Genomic DNA, 21647 nt, shown 5'->3' with positions numbered 1-21647 from the left:
ACTTAATTTGGAGATTGTTTGGTCCATCATCACTCAACCCAAAGTATTTTCTTTGTGGCCTAGAATCCGGAACACTATGAGTACATTAACATTAACTTCAACGTTGTCAAGTCGCCTAAGCAATTGTATGCGACTCACCATGTGTGATTGCTTATGCAATCGCACAATCGCACAAGCGATCCCACAACTTTTTTTTTTTTTTGAAAAAATAAAAAATAAAAAAAATAAGAAAAGGGAAAAATCTGATTTTTTTTTTCCATAAAGACTTAAGTACTCTAATTTGGTTTTGTTTATCTATTTCAAATTTCAAACTAATTTGTGTACTATATCTAAGCTATAATAACTAATAACTAAGTTAAACCATTAACCATTTGATGGAAAAAACTAAAAATCAACAACTCAATAACTTATTAATAAAAATTTAATACTTTTATTGATAAACAAAATCTACATAGAACAAACTACTAATTTATTGTTGTCTATATACAATGTTCCCTCTCCCATTGTGGCACATCATCGCCACCATCATCGCCATCATCGTCAGAGTCATTTGAATCTCCTTCTTCAACGTACACTTCATCTATTTCTTCATCATCTGTTTGCACAAGTTGCTCATCCACATCTAATGGTTGAGTATTTTATTCACGTACTTCTTCAATCTCAGTATTATCTTCTTCTCATTGACTGTTAGTAGGCCTCATGCTACTGCTCATCCCTCCAGCTCCTCTTCTCCGTCGTTGAGAACCTTCACCATGTGTCGATCCATAAGCGACATCTTTAACTTAAGCCCATGTAAGAGACTCGCCAACAAAGACTGGATCCTCTATCTCCACAAGCCACTCACTATCTGCCTCCAAATTATCTAGGCTAATAGGATCGTAGAATCCAGGCTTTTCTTGCATTGCCTAGAATCTTTCCAGCAACTTTTGGTTATACTAGACGAAGGTCAAGTCGTTGAGTTTCTTTTGTTCAAGACGTTTTTTTTTTTTTTTTAAATTTTAATTTTTGTAAATTGCATAACATTTAAAATGCGAATTAGCAATTTAGCATTGAAATTTGAAACTAAAGTGAATTATATTACTTTTAAGTTGTAAAACTTACTGACTCGAACATTCTCCAGTTGCACTCGCAACCGCTTTAAAAACATTCTAAGGCCAAAAATTCTCATGGCCAATTTTTGTAGTGTCGAATCCCTCCTAGTCAGGTCAACTCTATACATAGACCACAAGTCAATTGTGCAAATAAGTTTAAGCGAGACACTTTTCCACTTAGACTTCTTACATTGTAAGTTGTAAAACTTTGTAGAATTGCATACTTGGCAATTTCATACTTTTATGGCTAATAACAATCTCTCTTGACCAAATGTCTGCACTATTCATGTAAAAGTCCAGCTCCCAAGAAATTCTATCATGTTTGTCTTTTCTGGAACCACTCTTTCTAAAGCATCAAGAAATTCAACCATATGCAATGCCGCTGCTGTTGTCCGATTGACGGACACAAAGAATAGGGTCAGATTAAGGATGTAGGCAGCCGAATACAATGGGGATGACATGTGATTGCCCCATCTAACATCTATGATATTTAGGATGGCCTGGTAATCGCGTTCTTTATAGTTGAAGTGTTCCATGATTTTGTTTCTAGTTCTCTCCATCACATCGTAGATATAGCCCATGGGTGGCTTTTCATCACCGTCCACCAACTGCAACACACTTACTAAGAGTTTCGATGATTTTTAGGCCTTTACTACTTGATTCCAAAATGATTAGGAAAGAATGGTTTGGACTGGCTTTCCTTTGGCCTTCTTTGACCATGGTCCATTATTCCAATCGGCCAACATTACAAAGGTCCAAAGTTCATCTTTCTTTGAATTTAACATTTTTAGTGTTAAGAAAGTTGTTGCGAATCGAGTCATGGCCGGATGAAACAAATTACACTCAAGGTGGCTTCTCATGTTATGGAGATAGAACCTACCTAGATCTTCTAACAGCAAATCAACATAATGTGCCGCACATGGTGTCCAAAATAAACATCACCTCTTCTTCATAAGACGACGAGCAACAACTGCATAACATTATGCGATTATGTGATCGCCTTTGACAACATTGATTAGGGGCTGATGCAATAGCACCACATTCCAAGCGTGCACAAGAAAAGGCCCAATTTCCTTTTTTAGCTTGTTTCCAATTTCCTTTCTTTCATATTTTTATGTTAGGAAAATATCTCTATGCAAGGAAACAAGTAGTATTAGATTTTCGTGTTTAAGGTTTTTTCTTATTTTAGAGACCTTGGTTGTCAGGGAATTCTAATTTTAGATTCTGCAATTACGCTAGAGATTTTCTCAAGGAGAAAACCTTGTAAACACTTGTTATAAATAAGGTATAGGCCCAATGGAATAAGACAGTCGAATGATATTTTCTTTGTGCAAGTTCTCATGTTTCTCTATGATAGTGTGTTGAGGGGGGCTAGAGGATTGTTAAGCTTACGCATAGTCATTGCATCTTTTTCATGTGATTCATAAAATTGCATGGTGGGATAGTCTACCACGGCACGCGCGGAAGCTTAGTGGAGTTACTAACAATCTCCCCCTTTGTCAATTACATGACAAAAACCTAACATAGATTTTATCATGTTCCATACCAATAACAAACCAAAACCACTCAAAATATTACATGTCCAATATAAAAATTACAACTCAATTAAACACAAGACATGAAGACTTGCATTGCTCCCCCTATCTTCATCAATTCCCTGCAATCAACAAACAAATCCCGCAAAGCAGAATTCAACTCGTTTTGGTGGGACTTGATCTTTCTCCCCCTTTTTATCAGTATTTAACAAAAAGTTAATTCCATATATATACCAATTAAGTACAAAAATAAAAATAAAAATGAAAAGCTCTATAAATCATGGATATACCAATGAGCTCATACTAATAAGGGAATATGGTGCATATAACATTAACAACATGGAGCATGCATGTATGGTCATTCAAAATATATACTATTTGAAATAACAATGACCATTGATGGTCTAGCTTTAAACATGTGATACTTATAATTAAGCAACTTTAAGGCTAAGTATCACAAAGAAATGAGGCTAAACAACCTCGAATATACCTATTAAGCACAAATGAGGTTGAATTCCTCTGATTTACCAATAGTGCTCAAAATGAGACTCTAATTATCAGGGTTTCCAATTTGGCTCAACAATGAGGCTAAACTCCTCAAATTTAGCAATTAAGCCCTCATAAACCTTCAAAGGTCACCTATCCCTCTTCACAACCCACTCGGGTGTGAATTTCCTAGGACCCAAACTATGTTTAGGAGTGTGAATGATTTTCCTAGATGCATCTCCCTTGGGTGAATTCCTAGTTGGAGATCTATGTTCGGTAAGTGATTTAACTATGTGAGTCCTGTCCTGATTATCATTGCCCTTAGATTAGCATTTTCTTTGCATTTTCATTAAGCCAGACAATTAGTTTCAGCAACACCTTCATCTGGTCGATCCTTTTAGGAAGAGTTGGAAACTTTCTTCTTTTTCTGGGAATCCTCTAGGGATGCTTCTCCATTGGTGTGTCAATTTCTCAGATATTACATGTTTACCAGTTTGGTTTGTGACTGAGGTAGAGCGGGAGATTTTTAAGATCAAACACTCAAATTTTAGGTGCCCAACATCTCCACAAGTATGTCACATAAGAGAGGCTCTCGATATGCTTCCTCTTGGATTACCAAAGAGGTAGAGGCTATAGCAAATGTATTCCCATTAAGTTCAAATCCTCTATTGTCCCCAAAAGGTTCACCCATGCCAAAAGATTTACTAATTACTTCATTTCCTTGGGTAACCTTGGCTTTTCCCTCATATGTAGACATAATTCAAAAGCTCATATGGATCAACTCTAGGCAGTTACGCCCTTTAAGAGCTACCTGCTTTGATACCGATTGAAATTGTGTGGTAGGATAGTCCACCACGCCGCGTGCGAAAGCTTGGCGAAGTTATAGAATTATTGCTAAGTCCTAGAGGGGGGATGATTAGAACTAATTTAAAATTTCTTTGCCTATCTAATACAATTTATCAAATAAACTAACAAAATAAATTAACACTAATCAAGCTAAAGTGGGTCCAATCACATAGACTGCAAATGATTTACCAATCAAGTAACTAGTCTATATGAGATAGTGTGCTTGTGTGTGCTTTGCAAGTTATATGCCTAGCATACAATCCAATGTAAGCATACATATAATTTAACTTATCAACCACTTAGGCATGAATAGAATTGTACTTAAATACAATCGCAAACACAAGCATATATAGTGATTTGGTTTTCCTACTCTACTCCCTGCGGACGCACTCTCCTTGAATGTACCGGTATTCACTATCAGAGTTTTTAAATCAGGTTCACCTCTAACCTGATGCAGGACATGAAAATTAAATATGATATGCGAGATTTCAGGCTTAAGATCACATTAGTTCAGAAACAATTACACAAATTCCATATCCCACATGAAAGTCCAAACATTCAATTAAGGGGAATCTATGCAGGTCCAGGCCTACACATGATAGGGCTGGATCAATAAAAATTACGAACCAAACGATACTCAAAGATAAGAAATAATCATCCACACATGCATAGTAATCAATTCATAATCCAAGGGATTCAGAAATTCCAATTCGGGGAGCCTTAGGGTAAGAAAAGGGGCATAAAATTGGTGATTTGAGTAATTTAGGGTTAGGTTTAGGGATTTTGGGTGAAAGTGGAATGAAAGAGAGGAGAGAGACGAACCAGAGAAGTACCGCACGCGTGGACAACAATAATGGCCCAGACGCACATGCGTATGATCCCAGCCGCACATGTGTGGGGCCCACTATTCAGAAAAAGGCCACCTTGGCCCTGGTTGGCCAGGGAAGGACTCCAAAACCCCTAAATCTCAGCTCGATCCGATGTACGGTTTGTGCGTGGTGCTCCACTGAAGTTTCAGCTCTCCTGTAAGGCCAGATTCTGAAATTCTGCAGTGGGGAGGAGAATTGTTGTAATAGATGATTGATTTGAAGTGTAGATGATGGGTAAGGTGAGAAGAATGGATGGTAGAAGATGGGTAGTAGAGATGACGATGGATAGGGGCGAATCGGGATAGATGTGGCTTCGCACCATGGTAGTGAACCCTTCAATGAAGGGAGGGCTTCGCACCCAATTAGGCTTCATAAATCAAAGAGTAAGAAAATGCAGAATTTTTATTAATCTTCAATGAATCAAAAGAACTACAAGGGGTGCCTATTTATAGGAAAACCCTATACCCCAAAACTCGCGCCATATGCGCAACCTATTACTTGGCGATGAAGTAAACTAAAATAAAAATCAAACAAAGAAATCTAAAACGTTCATGATGTTCTAAATAAGAACAATAAGCAAAACCTAAAATATGAAATCAATCTAACTAGTGGGTCACGATCATGAGATCCCACGATAGGCTTTTCTTGACTAACGGGCCCACTCTTTTGAATCAAAACTTCGTCTTCTTGCTAGGAGGCCCTCCCTGGACGTCATCATCGATTCAGATCGACGGTGGGGCCATCTTTCTGGAGTACGAGCGTAGGGGGGTGTGTGTGCATGTGTGGACAGTGTGCGTGGGATGTCCCCATCAATTCTCCACGGCTGTGAAGATTTCGCCACTGGCGAAATAAAACTCCCGAACTGCTCCGAGATGTAAGGATCAAATCTCTGAAGCTCCTCAGTGAGCCACATATTGGTTGAAGTTGGACGTGACTTCCACTTGACCAGGTACTTCTGAAACCCACCGTCCGACGTTGAAATTATTTGATGGTCTAGGATATCCTCTATTTCCTTTTTGGGTGTGTGAAGGTTAGGTATGAGAGGTAGAAGCTGGGAAAATGAGTCGGGAAGGATAGGTATGGGATGTAGAAGCTGAGAAGATGGGTCGGGACAGGTAGGTATGAGATGTAGAGGCTGAAAAAATGAGTCAGGACGGGTAGTTATGGGACGTAGAGGCTGGGAAAATGGGTTGGGAAGGGTAGGTATAGGAGGTAGAGGCTGGGAAAATGGGTCAGGATTGGTAGGTATGGGACGTAGAGGCTGGGAAAATGGGTCGGAAAGGGTAGGTATGGGAGATAGATGCTGAGAAAATGGGTCGGGAATGGGCCATGGTTCAAGAGATAAATATGGGAAATTAGGATGGGTGGGCGAAGTGCCGGACAAAGTATCAGTGGTCCCCTGAAAAGTAATTAAATTTTCTACATCGGATGTGAAGCTAATTCCCATGGAAGGTGGAAGATCTACCTCATACACATTGAGACCGTTTCATTTTATAATTTTGAATGGTCTAGCGCTACGCGCGTGTAACTTACGAACGGCTCCCGGAGGGTACCGCTTGGGCCAGATGCGGACCATCACAGAGTCTCCAATATTGAATTCTTTGAAATGTTTATGTTGGTTTGCAGCAAATTTGTAATGTTCATTACTAGTAGTGATCTTCTGTCTGATTTCTTGATGCCATGAATGAATGTGATGTGCAAAAGACTCTGCAGGCTCTGACGGCCTATGGGACAGTGACATAGGGACAAGATCAATAGGTTTCTCAGGTTTATAACTAGTAACGACTTCATAAGGACTGAGACCTGTGGACCTATCGACAAAACTATTAAACACAAACTCGGCTGTAGGTATTACCGTGTCCCATGTTCTTGTGTGTTCTATATCCCTCCTAGGGGGAGACTCATCCGGTAGATCATCAGGAAAGACATCATGTAACTCATCTATTACTGGAATGACCTCAGTGGGTAAATCTACACTAGCCTTTGGTGCACTCTCTCCAGCCACAAGGCCGCACATGTTGTACCCCTCAAAATAGTGGTCTTGATGTCTCTCATGGGGTGAGTGCACGGGTGCACACCCATAATTGATTCCTTGACCAACTCCATTCATTTGTCTATCCTTCAGGCCACCTGCTTGAGATTGGACATCTACCCCAATGGTGGGGTTTGTCTTGGCGATGGTCTTTAGTCGGGTAATGCATACATCAAGTTGTTCAAAGCATTGGTCCATTTTCAAGCGCTTAATCATAAACTCCAACTTTTGGGATAGCTTGTTTAGTGACTCTTGTAATTGTTCCATGTTTAGTGTAGGGTGCCAACCAAAATTCAGCAATATAGTTGTTAAAATATAAGATTTTTTTTAAAAAAAAAAGAAAGAAAAAGAAACGACCTAGTTTTTAAAAATGAAAAAAGGAAATGTTTTTTTAACAAGTTAGGAAAGTTTCTAAAAAAAAGCAACCTAGTTTCTAAAAATGAAAAAGGAAAGTTTCTAAAAATAAAAAACAAAAACAAATTAGGAAAGTTTCTAAAAAAACAAATTAGGAAAGTTTCTAAAGAAAAGCAACCTAGTTTCTAGAAATGAAAAAAGAAAGTTTCTAAAAACAAATTAGAAAAGTTTCTAAAGAAACAAATTAGGAAAGCTTCTAAAAAAAAAACAAATTAGAAAAGTTTCTAAAGAAAAAGAAAAAGGAAAGTTTCTAAAAATAGAAAGTAAGTTAGTTTCAAAAAAAGAAAAAGGAATGGAAATTAGTTTCTAAAAACAGATTAAGAAAGTTTCTAAAAAAAACAGAAAAGAAAAGTTTCTAAACCTAGAAATAGAAGACCAAGTTCTAAAATAATTCAAATAAGGGGATAACAGAAAATTTCAGCAGCTTATGTCAGGGTTTATGGACCTCTAAACAGCCATATATGATGAGAATTGATGCGTAATGGACATAAACAACCAAACCCTAAACATGTAATGAATTCCCCTACAAGAACCCTAGGCTTTGATACCAAATTTGATGCAGGACATGAAAATTAAATATGATATGCGAGATTTCAGGCTTAAGATCACATTAGTTCAGAAACAATTACACAAATTCCATATCCCACATGAAAGTCCAAACATTCAATTAAGGGGAATCTATGCAGGTCCAGGCCTACACATGATAGGGCTGGATCAATAAAAATTATGAACCAAACGATACTCAAAGATAAGAAATAATCATCCACACATGCATAGTAATCAATCCCTAATCCAAGGGATTCAGAAATTCCAATGCGGGGAACCCTAGGGTAAGAAAAGGGGCATAAAATTGGTGATTTGAGTAATTTAGGGTTAGGTTTAGGGACTTTGGGTGAAAGCGGAGTGAAAGAGATGAGAGAGACGAACCAGAGAAGTACCGCACGCGTGGACAATAATAATGGCTTAGACGCACGTGCGTGTGATCCTAGCCGCAAGTGTGTGGAGCCCACTATTCAGAAAAAGGCCACCTTGGCCCTGGTTGGCTAGGAAAGGACTCCAAAACCCCTAAATCTCAGCTAGATCCGATGTACGGTTTGTGCGTGGTGCTCCGCCGAAGTTTCAGCCCTTCTGTAGGGCCAGATTCTGAAATTCTGCAGTGGGGAGGAGAATTGTTGTAATAGATGATTGATTTGAAGTGTAGATGATGGGGTAAGGTGAAAAGAATGGATGGTAGAAGATGGATAGTAGAGATAGCGATAGATAGGGGTGAATTGGGATAGATGTGGCTTCGCACCACCGTAGTTAACCTTTCGATGAAGGGAGGGTTTCGCACCCAATTAGGCTTCACAGCTCAAAGAGTAGGAAAACGCAGAATTTTTATTAATCTTCAATGAATGAAAAGAACTACAAGGGGTGCCTATTTATAAGAAAACCCTATACCCCAAAACTCGCGCCATGTGCGCAATCTATTACTTGGCGATGAAGTAAACTAAAATAAAAACCAAACAAAGAAATCTAAAGCGTTCATGATGTTCTAAATAATAATAATAAGCAAAACCTAAAATATGAAATCAATCTGACTAGTGGGTCACGATCATGAGATCCCACGATGGGCTTTTCTTGACTAACGGGCCCACTCTTTTGAATCAAAACTTCGTCTTCTAGCTAGGAGGCCCCCCCTAGATGTCGTCATCGATCCAAATCGACGGTGGGACCCTCCTTCTTCTGACGTACGAGCGTAGGGGGGGTGGTGTGCGTGCACGTGTGGACAGCATGCGTGGGATGTCCCCATCATAACCCTTACAAGCGTACTCCTGCCGGAGGCCTACATAAGAACTTACCCACGTACTCACCGATGTCGGTGGTTCCCGTGGAGGCTAAGTTGGTTTTCTATTGGCTAACCAATAACTACTAGCGGTCCTAATCCAAGGACCTACTTACACTCCCATCGGAGGCTCCTACAGAGACTAACACGTACTTAACTGTGCCCGGTGGACCACGTACACATTCATGTCAGTGAATTCGGCCCTACACAAGTCTAGGTCCTACACAAGAACCTATCGAGTTTAGGTTACAAACTCTTATACTCAATCCTATACAGTGAAGGAATGTATGTGAAATCTTACAAATGACAACTTGTCGGATTGAGCCACATTTGTAGCACCTTGCTTGAGATGCTTCTTCAATGCTCTCCAGTGCATGAATCGGCTTCCCAATTGCTCCCTTGATTGTTGATGCCGATGTTTCAGTTCCTATAATCATTCGCCTTGCATGTGATGTGCCAATGAAGTTATCAAGTGAAAGGAGCTGGTGGAATTTCCTACAACTTATGGAAATGTTGTAAACCTAAGGGATTCACCTAGATAGGTGTTCTAGAGGGTTTAGACGAGGGTTTTACCAATAATCTTTAGTCTAATCTGTAGAACAAGGTGGATATTGAGTTCATCTTCAATGTGGAGGTTGGAATCCTCATTAGAGTGGTAAAGCTCAAGAAGATGAATCAAATCTCATAGGTTTAGAGGCTTAGTATGTAGGATATGAGTGATGAATCACCTAATCTCTATTTGTACAAAAAATCCATCAAAATGTCCAAGAATCGAATGCCCTTTTATAAGCAACTGATTTGCAATGACTATAAAACGGCTAGTTAACGGCTCTGTCAATAAGATCGAAAGGCCCCCTGGATGGCATCGAAGGTCCTTCAATAAGATTGAAATGTTAGTCGATCCTATCAAGAAAATCTAGGAATTTATCTATTTGGTTGATGGATTGTTTCTTCAATTGGATTGAGTGGTCCTTTGATGCCATTGAGACCTATCAACAGACTATTGATGGGATCGAGGACCACTCGAAAATTGTTGTTTTAAGTAGGTATGTTTACAGCAACTATGCACCTCTTTAAACCTTACTTATCATGTTCCAATTTGGCTCAATGATCAATATAAGGTTTACCTATTAAGGTTAGGATCGTCTAGATTTAAGGTTGTTTTGGGTCCAAGGTTAGGGTCACCAAGGCACCTCATTTTACATGTTCTTCACTTCCTTGATGTTCCAATTCTTCACATGTCTTCAGTCTTCAGCTTCCAATGGCTCAACCGACTCCCTAACACACAGACTCACGTCATTGACAAATAGGTGCACAAATCAGTGCACTAATAATCCGAACTTTCAATCCGGTATGCTGAACTTCATTGCAATTAGTTTCTTCCTTAATCTAGTTGCACTAGTTCTGCCATCACACCACCATCCAATTTCATCCCACTTGTTGCAAGGAGTAAGTGGCAATAGCTGGCACACCACAACAACACTTAGGGTCTGTTTGGGCAGTGGGATTAGAAGGGATTAGGTGGGATGGGATTCAAAAAACATAATTATTATCCATGGCAGGGATTGTCCCCTAATACCATGGGATAAAATTAATGCTATCCTTTGTTGATAATACGGTGGTATATTGAATGAATATACCCACCATCATTTGAAATTATTGAGAATAACACACGTGTTATATCTAAACCGTTCATTTGTTTTGTAACCTCATTTTATGGCATGGGCCTAAAAATGAGGTAGATCTAAAACTTATGTGGCCCCAAAGAAGTTTTCAACAGTAAGTATTCAATCCATGTTGCTTTCTATGGTGGGGTCCACTTGAGCTTTAGATTTACCTGATTTTTTGGCCCATGCTTTAAAATAATCTCGATAAATGGGTGGACGGTGTGGATATAGCCCACACATTATGGTGGGACCTACACAACTTGCTAAACATTGAGTGAAATTGGCACGGGACCCAATGCAATTCCATTAATGTAATTCCAGGCTTTCCCATTTTTCCCAAACATGGAGTGGAATTGGCACAGGATCAGGTGAATCCCATCCCACCTAATCCCTTCTAATCCCACTGCCCAAACAGACCCTTAACGACCAGCAACTGTGATCAAAAGAGGTCTTTGTTTTTCTTTATTTTCTTTGGTGGTTATGAAAGAGGCTTTTATTGAAGTTGCAATTAAAGGGGATTTTTTTCTCTCCTGTTTTTACTCTTCAAACTTTCCTTAAATTTCTAAAATGGTTATTACTTATCTTAATATTTAAATGAAAAAAAAAATGTGAAAGTTTTTACTCTTCAAATTTTCCTTAATTTTCTAAAATGGTTATCGCTTCTCTTAATATTTAATTGAAAAAAATGTGAAACCTATGCCTGATCTCACAGGTCTAGGCACTTCACTTCCACCTGGCTTCTAAAATGAGGGATAATATATTTTTACTGTTGTAGACTTGTAGTATTGGTACGTGTCAGCATGTCAGTTTTCTTGGGGCTCCATGTCTCGTGTGCATGGTTTTAAATATTAGTTTCAGAGCGTGAATCACCTAGAGACTGAAACTGGTATGACCCACCCCATTTCATTCAGTTTAAGTCCCCTTCTGGTTGGTGACTCGTCCTACTCTCAACCAAAACCAATACAACTCGGTCACCCAAGTCATGTGTGAAAATATTTTGAATGTTGCTCATCAGTCATGATCTTGTCTAACAATAGCATGCATTTCAGTTCCATAGGTCAGTACTGATACCTATCAAATTTTCTCATGCTCAAATTTTTTCAGTTACACAGCGGAATCTCATTGTTATGATATTTTTCATATGATAGGTTTGCACATGAATCAGTTGGTGAAGGAGATGATCGCCATTTAGTTTTGGAGCGATGCCCAGATTCATCAATGTATGTTTTACTCAAAGGAATTTCTACCCTGGAAGTCATATTCATATTATAGATTCATGTATTACATCCCTGTACTTCAGATTTCATATGTGGAAACTAGGCAGTGTTGTGTTTACACACACACGCACACATGGCATGGCCCTTTATGGGAATGTCCTTGTCGTGTCTCTCATATTTTATTACAGTTGCGCAAGTAAAGCATGCCTCTTTTTTTCATTTAATCTTGCATGGTCCCATGGCACTCTTTTATTCTCTACATTAATGCCGTTTAGGGGTCTAATGAGAACATCTGTGGTTAGGGCAATGAGGTTGGAGGTCTTATGGATCTTTCTATCCTTGCGAACTTGATATCTGTTGTGCCTTAACGTAATTGCAATAACACTTGGTCTGAGTTCTTTACTTCTGTTATTTTATGACTTAATTGCCATCTTAGTTGTGCATTGTTGCTTTTGTAGAGGATGTATAGTTGATAGAAATGCAATTTCTGGATTTGTAAATAGATGAGATTGCAAAAACAGCGTTTTTACATGCTTAAAATACCTTGCTGTTGGCAACAGTAATAAAACATCCAAAAAGCCTGCCACAAATGACATCCTTTTATACACAAATACAAGATTTTCCGAACCAGAAAGTGTCAGACTCGAAACCATGTCCAAGTCTTGTATGCACATGCAGTGGCACTCTCAATGCCTGACATTTTCAGACCATGCACGACAAACATAAATTGGGACAATACTTCAAGGCACATGCAACCTTAAAAGCCTCAAGTGTAAGCACAAAAGTGATTTCAGTTTTATATATATATGTGTGTGTGTGTGTGTGTGTGTGTGTTTTTTTTTCTTCAAAAGAAATGTCCAAATTACTGGAACAAGGCTTTTACGTGCATTCAATCCATTGATTTTAAATATCTATTGACTTGTGTAATGCCATCTCTACTTAGTGAGAAAGTAGGACTTGAATTTGGATATCCATTTGGAAAGTATGTCCCTAAACACTTGCCCATGATAAGCTGTATCCAACTATCATAATTTTCTATTGTTTTCATAAATCTATCAAGTATTCAAAAACCCCAAATCTCCTCTCTCTCTAAAGAAAAAAGAGAGGATATATTTGATAGGGGAGGCCTTTTTCATGTTTTATGAGGAAAATGGTACAAAGAAAGAAGAAAATAATTGAATAAAAAATTGATTTTTTAAGTAAATTTTGGGCCCATTTATGTAATCTACGATTATCTTACAATTCATATGATTCATATGATTATTGTACGATTATTTGGAATTTATGATTTGAGTGTATGATTCAAATCGTACACCCATACGATACGATATGAATCATACAATTCTGATAACACTGCACTTAAGAGTATGGCCCCAATTTAACGAAACCCGATGTGATGATATGGAATGCTCACAAATCAGGTAGATTTTCGATCTGATCTTTTTACAAGTTGATAACAGAGATGCGAATCGTACACCCATATGATACGATATGAATCGTATGATTCTGATAGCACTGCACTTAATAGTTTGGCCCCAATTTAACAAAACCCGACGTGATGATATTGAATGCTCGCAAATCGGGTGGATTTTTTATCCAATCTTTTTACAAGTTGATTACAAAGATGTGGTCAGATGGTTCGAGGTCTCATAGCTATCATTTTTGGCATTATGGTGCTCCTTCCAAGGTTGCGGCTTTTGCATGGTTAGTGGGATGAAGGAGGGTTCTAACTGTTGACAATCTAGTTAAAAGAGGCATGGTGCTTCCCAATATATGCCTCGTGTCTATGAAGAATGCTGAATCAGTCGACCATGTATTTCTCCATTGCCCCATAGTAGGAGAATGAGGTGTGGGAAAGCTTCTTCTCTACATTCAATACGCCATGGGTTGTGTCTAGATCTATAGAAGACTTTATGTCGGCATGGCATGGGGGCGGAATTGGTGAAGGAGAGGTGGTTTGGAGGCTCGTATTGATGGCTAGTCTTTGGACCATCTGGGGAGAACAGAATATTCGTTGTTTTAGAAATAGAAGTAACAAAATTTATTGAGAAGCCCGACTAAGCAAAGTTAGAACGGGAAAGAATTACTGCCCAACAAAAGGCTAGAGAAACATACATCCACGTCTTTGAGGCTGGAAGCCCACTCAATAACAAGAGCTTTCACCCTACTTACCATTACAGCCCAACAAAAGCCAAGGGAAATATACACCTATGGCTTTGAGGCCAGAAGCCCATTCAATAACAAGAGCTTTCACCCTACTTACAAATTCTCACATAGAGCTACTTAAAAAAAAAAGAATGCTGCTTTCCTCTAGAATGTTTCTGTTATTGTCGTGATTGACAACTAACTGGAAAATGTTTCACTGATTGCATTGTAGTTAAAGGTGCTAGGCGTATGCCATGTGTAATTACCCCAGGAATGCCTAAAATGCCTAGGGGCATCAGGCACACACCTAGACAATCCAGGCGCAATTTTTTAATCTTAATTTATGTTATATCATGCATGTTAGATGTAGAGACATATGGATTTCTTTTATACAGTTAGGTTTAAACTAACTTTGACAAAGAAATGAAAGTATATAAATTTAATTTATGAATTTTAGATAGTAAGAACCCATATGGAAGCTCAAATTGCTTTGAGGAAGTCCAACACAGTGATCTTAAAATACTAAACAAGAAAAGAATCAAGATTTCACGAGTTTATGAAAAATAACAGACACACACACACACACACACACACATGGCAGGTGTTTTCAATTATTGCTTTAATCTATATGAAGTGGTAAAAAAAGTGTTATAGTTACAAAAACCGTGAAGCGAAGGGGCAACATGTTCGGCTGGGAGAGTGGGGAAGTGTTTGTTTCAAAATGTTTTCAAGAATAAATAGATAGGAAGCAGGAGTGGGAGCACGAATTCGAAGTGCAATTCTAAGTGGGAGCTGCACCTAGTTAGAAGCAGTGTTTTAAATATCGACAATATCGGCTGATATATCCCATGATATATCTTGTATCCCACTTGTGCGATACGAAACGCACAAGTAGTGGGATATATCCCACATGTTCAATCCGGTCAGCATTTTTTATTTTTCATCCTTATTTATTTAATTATTTATTTTTTTCTGTAAATCATGTTAAATCAGTGTCAAATTGTTACAAATCCATGATAAAACATGAAAAATCATTGATTGGGAGCTTATTTCGAGATTTAGAGGACTGGACTTGCAGAAAATTGAAAAAAATTAAAAATTTCCCAATTTCTCGCAAATCGATTGCAATTTGTGTCCAAACATAAAATCAAACATGTATGTAATCTGATAGTGTGATTCTTCTTTTGCTTTTGAATGTATTGCTTGTGTTTCCACGTCTTTTTACATTTGTAAATTATATGAATACACTTTGAATATACTTGCATCAATTCAGTTAGACAGCGCATAGATTAGGACCCCGTACAAAGAAACCTATTATGTGCACTTGTTTTTTGTAATGTTTTGATTAATAAGTGTGTATTGATGTCTTTTTTAACAATCATTGAGGTTTCATTGAAAAAATCGACCAATTTCCAATGTTTCCCCATGTTTCCAACAACAAAGATACATTACGCGATACAACCGATATATCCCATGCGATAACCGATATGTATCCATATCCCAAGGGTGTGATACCAATATTTTGAACACTGGTTAAAAGGATCGTGGAACAAATGTTCAAAGGGGTTTTATGACCTCCCTTTTAAGTATTTCAACCCTTAATGGTTGTCAAGAAAACCCAAATCACCTTTTTGAAGTACCCGTGAGGGTACCTTATGTCATTTTGTGGGTGAACTACAGGCACACCTAGTCGTTGGGTGCATGCCTGGGAATAGTGCCTTGCATGAGGCCCAAGCAAGGTGCAGAGGTGGTCTAAACACCTCAAGATTGATTGTGGAGGTATTACTATAGGTTTATTTCTTGTGATTTAATAAATAATAATAGTCTCATGAATAATTTCAACTTAATTTTCTTGAATTGCAGACCTTGTGTCCTTGTTAGTGACATATTGTGGCAGTATGATGAGTATCAATCTCCAGCTACATCACACCAATTACTAAAGAGGAAAGAAGATTTACCAGGTGAATTTCTCTAGTCCTCTCTACAGGTATAGTCTTTCCTGGTTAGGGTTTTTTCTTTTAATTTAATTGTGGAAGTCATTGTCCTAATTATATTTATTTCAATCTTCAGTTCTTGGTAATGATATGGATCACACCAACCAGTTTACCATGTTTTGTGAAAATTCAACATGCTTGCTAGAACGTGAAACTCAAGCATTTGCCTTTTCTTGCTCTTCAGGAAGTGTTTTTTTACCCCTTTGTTTATTGCCCTAATCATAGTTGATGGCCTCTGTTGTCTTTGGGACCCACTTTCTAAATCTCGTTTTAATTAATTACAGTTTCACATAATGATAACAAGTAAAAATGTAAAGTTAATGTCGAAGCCTTATAAAGGTCACGTCTTGCAGAATTTTGGGAAGAGTTGGAGGTGGTTAGGATCGAATGGGATTCTCCATTGTGCATTTGTGAGGATCTCGATGTGGTGCATTTCTCTTTTGAAAGCAGAAATTCAAGTCGAATGCCTCAGATCTTGGAATGGGTGGACAAACTAAACCATACCAATCATGGGCCCTGATTTAGATGGCTTTTAGACTGGTTACATTGATTTGATTCCAGCTGGATGATTGGTGGATAATTAATGGACAGTGAAACAAAAATATGCAATGGTCCAAATGCAACAAACAAATCCTCATTAATCAGAATTTAGAATCATCAAATCAATCTAAATTTTGGATGATGACCTATCTAAAGTGGGTCCCATGACATGGATGGTTTGATTGAGTTAATGCATGCCAAGATATGCTATTTCAGAGTGCTTGAGTATCAAGCATAACTATACCAGAGTATTAAATAACTCCCCTTTTACAATGCTTCTCCAATCCTCTTTCCCTGATCTTTCAAAAAACTCCTCTCTCCATGCGCATTGAATGTGCCATATCTACTAGTGAACCTACCTACACTAAATTTACTGAAGTTATTAAGAAATCTACTCCTTATGGTTTGAGTTCTGTACTGCACCCTCAAAATTATAATGCTGAAACTAAGAATTCAAGGACGCCAATTCACTTCTTGAAGGTGGCTTAAAATGATTGATCTAGCAGAATCAATACAAAACTGGTGATCCACATCAAATCAAAGCTAGAAGGTGTTGATCTACAGAGGCCATCTGATATTATCACTCAGCATAATTAAGCGATAATCAGAGTACAAAAGATTGTTGAATCATAGGAAGAAGAGAAAAATAACTACTACATTTGGTGAGCCATGAAATTTATGCTGACGTGGAAAGGAATACGGAGAGAAAAAAGCTACAATAAATTCTTCTACATGCTGAGTGTCATCCAAGTCAAGTGAGACTTTGTGATTTGCATGTTTCAGCAGTCTGGTCCGTGATCCAGACTTTTCACCTTGTAGAGCCTACAATGGATCAACAATAAGCCTCAATTTTTTTCCAGCCATATGACTCTAACCATCCAATTAGAGGTCTGCTCTACGAGTACAAATTGTTGCTAGTGTTCTTTTTTTCTTTTCTTTTTTCATTTTCTTTCTTCATTCCTGTGCTTGAAATGGCTATGGAGATCCAGGATAGAGGATGATAGTTCGTGGGAAAGAGTCGTTAGCATGCAAATAAGCAGTTCAGGACGTTGGCTCCCACTCCAGTCTTCCCATTATAGGGCATCAGTGATATGGAAAGCAGTTGTCAGGTTGACTAGGTGAAGTCTTTCTATCAGTTCCTTTGCAGTAGTGACTTGAGTAGCACCACAGAGCCCCCGCCCTCTATTTGGCATCCGGGCCCTCCTAGGCTAGTTGCCTTTGGGTGGTTAATGGCTGAGAATAAAGTTTTAACCATTAATCATCTGCGCAGCAGGGACACTGATATTTTGTGTAATGCACCTCAAAGCTGTGGTATTGGTCAGCCGAATGTTTATCCATTGCAAGGTGGTTTCTGAGCTCTGAGGATGTTTTTACCTCTCTTTGATGGAGCCCGGGGTAAAATGAAGAAATCTCTTCAGAAGCTCGCCTTGTTGGTGATGTGGTGGTTGATATAGTTAGAACGAAACGACTTTACTTTTAACAATTGTCTTGATCAACTGAGGCTGTTCGCAAAGTTAAAAATAGAGTTACTTCTTGGGCTGTAGGGGTTCTCCATTTCATGGATTGTAATAGAGATGATCTTATGGTAGACTGGGTCAATGTGATGTAATTTTGGGTGGGTGAGGCGGTGGGTCTCTTCGTCCTTGGCCCCTGCCTCTTTCTGGTTGTATTCTTTTTTTTTAATGAAGTTGTGTTACTGTTCCAAAAAAAAAGGTGAAAAGAAAAGAAAAGGATGTCAATCCGACGGGTATCATCTTCAGGTCAGTTTTGGGTATTAACTAATTCACAGTGAAACGTTTCGGATAAACGGTTCAGATTATGAGCTGGCCTGTTGAGATGAACAAATCAGTAGTTGTCCCACTGAACTTTTTACAGAACAGGAAATGTGGTTGTCAATACCTTTTTTCTGGAAAAGTTAGCATGGTTTGAACTTCAAGAAGATTAGGACGACTGAACCAGTTAAGTGATTCTTAATCAATGTTTTAAATATCGATGATATTGGCCGATATATCCCACGATATATCTTGTATCCCACCTATGCAATACGAAACGCACAGGTAGTGCCGATATATCCACATGTTTGATCTGGTGAGCATTTTCAATTTTTGATCCCTATTTTGTTGAAATTATGTTCAACCAGTGTTAAATGGTTACAAATCCATTGGTTCTTCATGTTTTGCATGAAAAATCATGGAGTTGGAGCTTTGATTTTAATATCCATTGGTTCTTCAATTTTTTTTTTTTTTTTTTTTTTTTTTTTTTTTTTTTTTTTTTATTATTTTCCTTCAACCAGCTATCAATTGAGACTAATTTCAAAGTATTTAGGACTATTTGATGAAATGATCATCACGTACACTCTAATTTCGAAATTTGAGTGTAGGTGGTCCGATTTGGGGAAAATTATTATTATTTTTTCCAATTTCTCCCAACTTTTCTTGCAATGTTGCACTCCAAACACGAAATCAAGCACGTATGAGGGCTGATATATTGATTTGTTAAATCCTTGTCAATTTTCAAAAATAAAAATAATTTTTAATTAAAAATTATTAAAATATTTTTTTCTTGAAATTTCCCTTCATCTAGCTCTCAATTAAGACTAATTTCGAAGTATTTAGGAGTGTTTGATGAAATGATCACCACATACATGCTAAATGTTATGCATTCAATTTGAATATAGTGGCATTAGTTCAATTAGATAACGCATAGCTTAGGACCCTATACAAAGGAAACCTATTCTGTGCATTTCTTTTTTGAGATGTTATGATTTAAAAGTGTGCATTAAGGTCTTAAAAAAATATATATAAATAAATAAATAAATATAAATATAAATATAAATAAAATCCTTGAATAATTCAACAAATTTCCCAATGTTTGCCCATGTTTCCCAAAAAGTGTGATAAGTTACCCGAGACAAACGATATATCCCGTGCGATAACCAATACGTATCTGTATCCCAAGGATGCGATACGTAACACGATACCTATATTTCGAACATTGTTCTTAATTTAGTCTATATCAATTGCAATTTGCTAAATTTTAGATGCTTCATTCCAAGAGGCATTTTTCCCAGAAAACCATAACTTCCTATTGTTTATCAACTGACATTCAATAGACAATTTATAAAATCCACGCATGAGACAACAAATTGATTTTGGGTCTGTTGCTTTGATCTAATCATACCAAAATGGTCAATGTGTTATCTTATGTTATTTCCATCTCCACAGTTGTAATGTAGTTAAATGTTGGTTGTGGGCTTGCAGCAAATCCAACTACTAATTATATCATCTACACTTGCATTTTATTAACAGATATTTTATTGAGAGTGGCAAAGTTTTTATATTCAATTTACATCCAATTATCTCATAAAACAATCTCAAGTACTGCACCGTGGTTTCTATCCTGACTTCGTAGAATAATGTTGATGATTATGCTAGCTAGTGTTATTTCTGAGGTTGGGTCTGCCGTTTTGCTTCTCTCAGACTTGAAGATGAAGCAGGCATGTTTTCCAGCTTCAGCACCACTCGAGGAGAGAGAAGCTGCATATCTTGCTGCTCGTGAACGTATCTTTTCTCTGGATGAGAGTAAGATGAAGGAGCCTTTCATTCCAAAGCAACGGAACATCCCAGTGGTTGCTCGCCGGATGATTGCACATGCACTTGGCCAGAGGATTTCTTCTAGTTCGCCCAACGAACAGCCGACCTCTCCAAACAGTGATGTACATGGCTCCGATGTACTTGGCACTGCGGAAAACAACGAAGTTCATTCGAGTTTAGGAGGGAGAGCTGCTCGTGAATCTGTCATCACATCTGGCCAAAATTCAAGCATGCATAGAAAGACGTGTGAAGGACCTGGAAGCATTTGCTCTGTAAGTAGTGGGTCCCAGAGTAAAAGGAAGACGCAGAATAAGGCACGTGCTGGTGATATCTCCATCAGTAGCAATGTGGTGCAGAATGTAAGTGGTAGCAAGGACAATTTGGAGCGGGAACATTACGGAGCTGCAAAGAGGATGTTTGCACATGCCCTGGGCCTATCTTCAGCCAAGAAAAAATCATAAGCTTTTGAATTGAAGAAGAGAAGTCTGGCATAGTCTAATGAGAAGCACATCATGCTGACCTATATCAGCAGAAACATGGACGAGCAATGCTTTTGATGATAAAAACTCTCATGTTATCCAAGATGCGTTACTGCTCATTTCACCTATGCATTGTGTCTGTGGAGATGTGCCTGTCAATTGCCTGGGTGAAGTTGGCATCATAAAATCTGATGGAATGTGCTAGCCGAGGGAGAGTTTGAGCGATCCAAACCAACTCTTGAAATTTTGGTAAGCTTGTTGCCAGACCAAATAGATGGTTTGAGAGCTAAATCCATCAGCAGATTGATACTGAAAGAGAAATCAGTTGCTTGCTTGGTTCTCTTTTCCGCATTTAGTTTTCGCATCATACATTATTCAAACAGAGCTGCCGCCTATAAGACTGCAAACAGTGGGACCAGGACAATGAAACCACACATCCATTCTGGAGCTGTGCTGGAAGGTTTAAAACCACCCCCTTTGAAGTGGTGTCCGTAAATCAACCGAAGGTACCTTCGCTTTGATAAATTGAAACTTATGATACTCATCAATGGAGTTTAATGTATTCTGTAAAATAGATTACTTGTACTTGAAAGTGTAAACAAGCAACTGAGAGCTGTGTGATTTTGAATAGAATAATCATGCATTCAAACTAGAATGTTTCTGACAGTTTATATGTTATATTTGTAATGGTTAAGGGTGCGTTTAGTTGCACTAGATATCATGAAATTTTGTGATATTTCATGATTAATCAGTCTAATTTGGTGCAAGATATCATGAATTTCATGATATATGTTGCAACCAAATGCACCCGAAGTTTCAGGATTTAATTACAGCGTCACCATTGGAATCCTGTCCAATCAACGTGCCCAACCAATCTGCTGGATGATGGATATTCTGCTGGTGTGCTTGTTCCA

General features: G+C 38.1%; 1 protein-coding gene across 9 annotated transcripts in view; it reads left to right on the top strand.

Annotated features, from left to right (window-relative positions):
• The window catches only part of LOC131246448 (uncharacterized), a 34822-nt gene extending 13423 nt beyond the window's left edge, over positions 1–21399 (top strand). For 5 of the 9 annotated variants that reach the window (XM_058246597.1, XM_058246602.1, XM_058246598.1 and 2 more), the window contains 3 exons: positions 11914–11985; positions 15991–16088; positions 20096–21399. In XM_058246597.1, coding sequence (XP_058102580.1) covers positions 11914–11985; positions 15991–16088; positions 20096–20715 — 790 coding nt within the window. In that variant the 3' untranslated portion in view covers positions 20716–21399. The remainder of the gene's footprint in view (positions 1–11913; positions 11986–15990; positions 16089–20095) is intronic. The other 4 variants (XM_058246601.1, XM_058246604.1, XM_058246599.1 and 1 more) reach the window with 3 other exon arrangements.
• Positions 21400–21647: the final 248 nt, after the last annotated feature.

The sequence above is a fragment of the Magnolia sinica genome, chromosome 5, assembly GCF_029962835.1.
Source record: "Magnolia sinica isolate HGM2019 chromosome 5, MsV1, whole genome shotgun sequence".
NCBI classification, from domain to species: domain Eukaryota; kingdom Viridiplantae; phylum Streptophyta; class Magnoliopsida; order Magnoliales; family Magnoliaceae; genus Magnolia; species Magnolia sinica.
Note: the sequence above shows the minus strand (reverse complement) of the source record. Positions and strands in the feature narration are given on the sequence as shown.